We start from the raw sequence: 8,408 nt of genomic DNA, 5'->3' as shown, positions 1-8,408 counted from the left end.
GAGTGGGACAATAGTGAGGTATGAAATGCCTGAGCTACTCCTCACCGAATGGGGCGTGTGTCTTAGGACGTGCCCCAAGGTATGCTGCTGGGGCTCTGTGACAGACATTCAGGGACTCCACAGCAGAAGCAACAATGTGGAAATGGTTCCTGGAAAGTAGGGACGTTGAAAAACTAGTGGTGCAGCAATCACAGCGGTAAGAACAGCTTTTCTGCCCCCATCACACAGCAAGGCTGACCACCAACAGCCTGTACGCCATCGAGAAGGTCACTAAGTAACCGACGAGCCAAGACAATCCTCTGCAGGGTTGGGGAAGGGGGACAAAGTAGGCCACGGTGTGGAAGAGCCGAGCCCCGAGAAAGAGTCGGTAGTGCAGCAAGGCTGTGGAATAGGCAGGGCCGCTGATGGAGTAGAAGAACCCAATGATGGCAAATGGAACGATGTTCTCCAGATCATTGAGATGAATTCTGGGGAGAAAGCAAAGACATTTCACAGTATTATGGTTCATTTGCTTCTCTCTCTCTCTCTTTCTCTGTCATTGCTCTCAATTAAAGCAACCCCAAAGACCTACCTTAATTGCGTAGTGATCGGCTACAAGGCAACTTCATCGAACTGTTGCTTCTTATTCATATACATCGATACATCCTTTGTATTATCTTATATACCCATATATATCTCAAAGGCAGATAATTCAACAAAGATGGCAACATTTGTCCAGACTGACCTCATCTTAGTGCGCTTCACTTTACTGCGCTTTGCAGACATTGCGTTTTCGAGCAAGTCTATCGGCACCATTACCCCAACACCGTGTCATAGAATCACAGGGTTGGAGGGGACCTCCAGGGTCATCTAGTCCAACCCCCTGCACAATGCAGGAAATTCACAACTACCTCCCCCACACACACACCCAGTGACCCATACTCCATGCCCAGAAGATGTCTGTGTCACTTTTTGGCAATTCTCACAATATTTCAAACTTTTTCATTATTATTATTACAGTACGTTGTTTTTTTAGGCATAATGCTATTGCACACTTAATAGACTACAGTGTAGTGTAAGCATTACTTTTATGTGCACTGGGAAACAAACAAACAAAAAAATTAGTGTGACTCGCTTTCATTGTGGTGGTCTGGAGCCCAACCTGCAAGATCTCTGAGGTACGCTTGTAATTCATCCAATAAGGAAATGCTAGTGAGTTTTCAGTTTAGAAAAAAAAGAGGCTAAAGGGAAGACATGATAAGAGGCTTATAAAATTATGCATGGGGTGGAGAAAGCGGATCAATACTTCTATACACTGGAAATTCAGCTAGCTATCACGGTTCAGAATTCCCAACATTAGCGGGGGGGGGGGAGGAAATGGACCGAAAAAGTTTAGCCAAATTGACAATCGTAACAGGGATTACACCAATATCCTGGGCTTAACAGAAGAGCCCGTCGAGGTTAGCCAAGTCTTGACTGCTCTGACAGTGTCGACCACGTTCCTTATATGCAGGACCTCTTCCAGAATTTTCTAACAGAGTGGTTCCTCAGTGGAAGAGGCTTCCTCAGGAGGTGGTAAGCTCTCCTTCCCTGGAGGTTTTTAAACAGAGGCTAGAGGGCCATCTGTCAGCAATGCTGATTCTATGACCTTAAGCAGATGAGAGGGAGGGCATCTTTGCCGTCTTCTGGGCATGGAGTAGGGGGTCACTGGGTGTGTGTGGGGGGGAGGTAGTTGTGAATTTCCCACATTGTGCAGGGGATTGGACTAGATTACCCTGGTGGTCCCTTCCAACTCTATAATTCTATGATCCAGCGAGCTGCTCTTATACACCTCCACCTGAGACCCTGGAAAGAAGCTACTAGTCAGAGTAGACAATACAGAACTTGATAAATGTTCTCCCTCAGTGTAAGGCACTGTCGTAAGACACACTAACCCTGGGGGGAAAACATTTGCAGCTGCTTCTGGAACTCATATTCATCTTTAAAAGCAAACAAATAAAAGATAAAAGCTGCTAGTGGTTGAATTATCCAAACTCTGCATTACAAAGCTATCAAATTTAGGACCTTGTTAAGCCTGTGCATAAACCGATAAATCCAGCCAAATGAAAGCTACTCTACAAACAGACTTAATTTTCTACAGCCTCAGGATGGCTCAGACTCTTACAGAAGGTGTTCTGGTTCCCCGATGAAAATCTAAATTATCGTTTTACATTTGTACAATGACCATTGGAAGTCATCTTCCAGCAAACAGAAAAGGGATCTCCGTCAGAGCCACAGAGCTCCAAGCCCAAACCGAAGGTAATTTATTCATTTCATTTGTTCTCCGCCTTTCTCCCCAATGAGGACCCAAAGCTGCTTACCTCATTCTCCTCTCTTCCATTTTAGCCTCACAACAGCCCTGCGAGGTAGGCTAGGCTGAGAGAGTAGGACTGGCCCAAAATCACCCAGAAGAAGAGTTGGTTTTTATACGCCAACTTTCTCTACCACTTAAGGGAGAATCAAACCGGCTTACAATCACCTCCTCTTCCCCTCCCCACAACAGACACCCCACGAGGTAGGTGAGCTGAGAGAGCTGTGACTAGCCCAAGGTCACCCAGCTGGCTTCTTGTGTAGGAGTGGGGAATCAAACCCAGTTCTCCAGATCAGAGTCCACCGCTCCAAACCACTGCTCTTAACCACAACACCACGCTGCATCTCCAGCGAGATTCCATGGCATGAGTGGGGATTCCTAGATACTAGTCCTACACTCTTAACCACTATACCACACTGGCTGGATAGCAGATAGGTATACGTTGTTTCTCGAACCATTCCAACCAATATAAGAACAAAAGAAAAGCCATGCTGGATCAGACCGAGGCCCATCAAGTCCAGCAGTCTTTTCACACAGTGGCCAACCGGGTGCCTCTAGGAAACCCCCAAACACGACGACTGCAGCAGCACCATCCTGCCTGTGTTCCACAGCACCTAATATAATAGGCATGCTCCTCTGATCCTGGATATGCTATCCGGTTTCCAGTTTTGATCAAAGTTCCCTGGATTACCTGCGTATGCGCTCCACATCTTGATCAGTCCGCAAATACTTTTTCACGTGCTCCCCTTTCCCAAGTGTTGCTATATCTTCAGGGTTAGAAAATGCCTATTTTGAGAGAAGGGTAACACAGAAGAGAATAACAGGCATTGATGCTGACATTAAAAGCAGGCCTAGGGCTGATCTTAAACACTCTTAAAAACTGCCCACCCTGTCCAGAGATCACCTGCATGCACACTGTGGGTCAATGCACCAAAATACAGAGATAAGGCAGAACAGGGAATGGGTAGTGCCAATCCGCACAAAAGCCATATCGATTTATTTTGCAGATTTTCATGGCACCTTTTCAAGAAAGCACAAAATAATTTAAAAGCACATAGAATTACACATCACAGTAAAACATCAACAAGACAAAAAGCGACTAGAACACCAGGGAGACCACGGATTTTACCAGAAACCCTTCTGGAGTAGGAAACTTTCCTAGTGGTACCAGGGACATGGATTTCTTCTTTACATTGTTTTAAATCTAAGGCTATTGTAGTAGAATTATAATGTGGGTGTCTCCAGGCCGAACAGGATTTTAAGAATGGAATCAGAGAAGTCTGAGTTCTAGGCGTAACAGCTTTAATAAAGAAGCAATGCATATCCCGGAAAGACATTACACTTAACATTCAAAGCACACCTATAGGTGGGAAGAAGAGGGACAGATCCCAAGTGGATCTGAAACCAATTCCCTCTCCTCCATGGCAAGGGGCTCAGCCTTTTATAGGAATGGATAAACAACATTCCTTTTACTATGTAACTCTTGACTCTCTCCCAAAGTCATGATTTACAGCCCATTCCTGAAAAGTCGGCGTGGGGAGTCGGTGTGGAAGAGGCGCAGCGGTGTTTCTTCCTAAGCCGATTCGCGCATGCCGCGGGGGGAAAAAAAAGGCTTTTCAAGGCTTTTTTTGTTTTCAACGGGGCCAAAAGCCCCATTGAAAACAGCGAAGCTGCGCCTGCTCAAAAGCCGGTGCTCAAAAGCTGGTGCCATGGAGAGGCTGCGCCGGCGCAGGGGGCGTTCCGGGGGGAGGAGGCGCCCATTAGGCGGCTTCCTATCCCGGCTCGGCAGGATACGCCGGTGCCGGGAACAGCGGTGCTGCGCCTGCTTTTGAGCCACCAAGTACTATGTCATCTTTTGCAAAGGGATCAAATAAAATTATGGCACCGGCCACGGCGTAGAGAGGCTGCGCCGGCACAGGGGGGCGTTCCGGGGGGAGGAGCCGCCCGTTAGGCGGCTTCCTATCCCCGCTCGGCCGGATACGCCGGTGCCGGGAACAGCGGTGCTGCGCCTGCTTATGAGCCACCAAGTACTATGTCATCTTTTGCAAAGAGATCAAATACTTATTTCACTCATAATAATGCATATCAATCTCTGACTTTTGTCTACTGGGTTTCTGGGGTTTTTCCTGTTGTTATTCTGTCTCTCACAGCTACAATAAACCTACCATTAAAATTATGGACTGGTCATTTCTTCGTCAGAGGGCAAACGGGCAAATTTAGCAGGGGATCGAATACTTTTTTCCCCTCACTGTAAGAGATCAGGTTTGCTTCTAAGCCACAGCTGGACTGGGGAACGTCCCGCTTCAGGCAAGGAATGCCCCCAACTCCCACTGCATGTGCCGCTACTGGTACATTCGCCACAGCTTAGTTATCCAAGGTTTAAAGGTTTATGTATGTGCCTGTAAGCTCTCAGAGGTATGTGTAATGAAGGGCATCAGAGTTACGAACGTTGAGGAATAAAAGGCTAGAGCGGTGTGAATGAGCTAATATACGGGACCCTGGTGTTGTGAGAAACAAACTCCATGCAAAGGGGGAAAGCCAAGCCAGTTATGAGATTGTATTCCTTGTCATGGGAGGCAGCTTGTTCAGCGGGACTTAGTTAGGAGGCACGTGCAAAACAAAAACCAGAACATTAAAATGTCCACGATTCCTAAATCAGGGGAGGCAATGCATGAGCTGACGGACATAGAGCAGGGGTCCCCAACGTTGTGCACAGGGTTTTTGGGCAGGGTTTTTGCCCAGCAAGGCTTCTGATGCTGCATTCACCACGCCATGTCAGAATTCCCAAAGTGCCTGCCGTCTCAAAAAGGTTGGGCATCCCTGACAGAGATATACTACCTGAACTGGGGGTTTCCTCTAGTTTGCTTTACATTCGGCTTACCTCTCTAGAGATGTAGACCCCCACCAGAAGGAAGACCACGTGAATGTGCTGACTCCCTTCTCTAACCCTGGGCCACTGCCCACCACAAGGATATCATGGGGTAGCACAAGTCCTCCGTCTCCCCTGGAGAACCCTGTTTAAATCCATCCTGCCTCACTGACGAAGAAGACGTTGATGAAGAATAAGAAGATGATGAAGAAGAGTTGGTTTTTATAGGCCAACTTTCTCTACCACTTAGGGAAGAATCAAACTGGCTTACAATCACCTTCCCTTCTCCTCCCCACAGCAGACACCCTGTGAGGGATAGGTGGGGCTGAGAGAGCTGTGACTAGCCCAAGGTCACCCAAGGTCACCCACCCTCATGTGTAGGAATGGGGAAACAAATCCAGTTCACCAGATGAGCCTCTGCCGCACATGTGGAGGAGCGGGGAAGCCAACCAGTTCTCCAGATCAGACTCCACCGCTCCAAACCACCGCTCTTAACCACTACTCCATGCTGGCTCTTTCTTTATTAAATCCCATCTTTCCCTCGGTGGCCCAAGACAGCTTGAAATCAATTCCATTAAAACCTTGACATACCAGAGATAGGAAACTCCACTCCTGCCGCCCTCAAATCCCACTAAACCTGCGAGTGATGCGTCTTACCTTATTCTTCATTCGGTAGAATCCGGTCATGGCGCTCATCAGCATCATTTTTACCATGAGGATGATTATGTATCTGGCATAAACCAAAATCAACTCAATGTCGATGTATTCCATAAGATCCTTCGACATCACCATCTTGGCCCCTCTTTGTTGAAGACTGGAATAGAAATTAAGGGCAAGAAATATAAACAATTGGATAGATAAGATTAAACAAACTTATGTATTAAGCCGATTTATTATAAAAATGATAAAGACATGGAAGAGCTAGATGCTGTCTGGATCCCAATAACCTCCAGAATGGAAAAAAAACTTTCAAAAATCTACAACATGGAGAGGAAGACGAGTAATGTTTTTGCTGGCTTTAATATGCGTAGTCCGTTAACTTTTATTATTATTATTACTTTTATCTGTAACGGTATGCAATTTTGATTGATTTTTTGTTTCTTTTCCTTTCCCCCAATTTTATGTATGTAATTTTTAAGCATGTAATAAAAATTCTAAATAAAAAAAAAAATGGAAGGGCAAGACACGTCACAAAACATGAACTGGGGTGACAGCAGCTCTCCCAGGACCGGACAGACAAAAGTACACGCAAGCATCCCGTTGGCTTGATTATTTCTTTCATTTTTAATCCAACCCTTCCTCCAAGAAGCTCCCTCTTCCTCCATTTGATTCTCACAGGTAGATGAGACGAGCAGGGATTTGAAACTGGGTCTCCCCGGGCCTCCTTTGGGCCACTCGGTGGTTCTCACTACAGTCCTCTTATGCCTGGAGCAGCCAACTATTTCTCTCCGCTTCCTCCGCACAACCCAACTTTTCTGTGAAGCACAACCAGGAAACCTTGGCATTTCTCCTCCCCTCTTGAAACAAAGGTCAAGCGACTAGGGGAAAAAAGCCTATAATTCCTCTCTTTATCCCTGCCTCCATTTCCCTTCCCACCCTCTGTTGTCTCCTTCAAGTCATAAGTTCCTTCCGTCATAAAAGGTAAAGGTACAGGTAGTCCCGTGTGAGCACCAGGTCATTACTGACCCATGGCGTGACGTCACAGCCCTTTACTACGGGGTGGTTTGCCATTGCTTTCCCCAGTCATCTGCACTTTACCCCCAGCAAGCTGGGTACTCTTTTTACCGACCTCGGAAGGATGAAAAGCCGAGTCCACCTTGAGCCGGCTACCTGAAACCGACTCCCGTCGGGATCGAACTCAGGTCGGGAGCAGAGCTTTTGACTGCAGTACTGCAGCTTACCACTCTGCGCCACGGGGCTCATAGACCTGTCTTTTTGATGCTATACATTGCCATGCACATCAAAGGCCCTATACCACTGGTTCCCAACCGGGGGTCCGTGAGAACTAAATTAAGGTCCGCGAAAAAAAGTTATAAACCCATAATCAATTAATATTTTCAATTAAAAGTTCTCTATTATAAAAATATATTCAAATATTATTCTAAGTTTAATGTTTAGCAGTTATGGTTAAAGTTTATTTTCAAATTCTCGGAATTTTTATTTGGAACCTTGGGGTCCCTGCAGTGAACAAAAAAGTCCTAGTGGTCCTTGGTCAAAAAAAGGTTGGTAACCACTGCCCTATACAGATAATAAAACAGTGGTAATTTGAGGTTAGCTACCATTCTTTACATAGAATCATAGAGTTGGAAGGATCTAGCAGAACTCTTCCTATGCTCTGGATTTGGCAATGAACCACAATTGCAACAACTTGTTCTTCTTGCCCCGCCACCAGTTAATTGGCTCACAGAACCCTCCTCCTTCCCAAAAGCTGGCAGTCTGAACATGCAACTGCTAGGGAGTGCCCTTCCAGAAGGAACCAGGTATGGGGGAGGGAGAACCGGATAAATAATCTGCTTGACTGAAGCATGCTCGTAAAAATACACGCAATTCTGAAAGTATAAAATAAATATTTGCATTTGGGAGCGTGTTCTAAGGACGGATGAAAACTGGAGAAAATAGGTAGTAAATTGTGGAACTATAGTAGGGAGAGAAGCAGGATTAGTAAGTAGAAGTATCAGATATGGTTTGTAATGTCAAAGTTTAGAACTTTGTTTAATCAGTAGCACGACAGAGTGAAAGACGAAAAGGCCTACATGAGTTATATGCAATTTAGAACAGCCTATTACTAAGTAGAATTGATAGTATAAAGTAATATTTTTTGGTTATTTACCAGCTTATTCATAATTGTTCACTGATTTCCTTGGAAGAAGTTTAAATCTGTATGTGTATGTAACATTTGTATGTTTAAATTGTTATATATACATATATGTGTATATATACATGTGTGTGTGTGTATGTATGTATGTATATATATATATATATATACACACACACACACACACACACACACACACACACACACACACGCAATCCTCTCAATCCTACTCGTGTCAAAGGGGAAAGTTTCTCTTTCCTCCCCTCCCCTCCCCTCTTCCAAAAGCCAACGCTTGCACAAATGAGCTTCACTCGCTGTTCAAAGAAATTTGCATGGGAAAGAGCGTCCCTTGTCTCTGTGCAGAGGTGAGAACCACATTTTTAATAATCCCCGGC

General features: G+C 45.4%; 1 protein-coding gene across 1 annotated transcript; it reads right to left on the bottom strand.

The window, feature by feature from the left end:
- Window positions 1-220: 220 nt before the first annotated feature.
- Window positions 221-5,984, bottom strand: MGST1 (microsomal glutathione S-transferase 1). The gene is made up of 3 exons (XM_056847073.1): window positions 5,856-5,984; window positions 3,021-3,115; window positions 221-467 (listed from the first exon to the last, which is right to left on the bottom strand). The coding sequence occupies exons 1-3, from the start codon at window positions 5,982-5,984 to the stop codon at window positions 221-223; spliced, it is 471 nt and encodes a 156-aa protein (XP_056703051.1).
- Window positions 5,985-8,408: the final 2,424 nt, after the last annotated feature.

The sequence above is a fragment of the Euleptes europaea genome, chromosome 3 (assembly GCF_029931775.1).
Source record: "Euleptes europaea isolate rEulEur1 chromosome 3, rEulEur1.hap1, whole genome shotgun sequence".
In the NCBI taxonomy this organism is placed as follows: domain Eukaryota; kingdom Metazoa; phylum Chordata; class Lepidosauria; order Squamata; family Sphaerodactylidae; genus Euleptes; species Euleptes europaea.
This window is presented reverse-complemented; position numbering and strand designations above follow the sequence as displayed.

Coding starts and splice junctions, on each gene's coding strand:
- MGST1 (XM_056847073.1), bottom strand. CDS start 5,984: ATGTCGAAGGATCTTATGGAATACATCGACATTGAGTTGATTTTGGTT. Junction 3,116..5,855: donor TCTACCGAATGAAGAATAAG/GTAAGACGCATC, acceptor CTCTCAAAATAG/GCATTTTCTAACCCTGAAGA. Junction 468..3,020: donor GATGTGGAGCGCATACGCAG/GTAATCCAGGGA, acceptor CTTTCTCCCCAG/AATTCATCTCAATGATCTGG.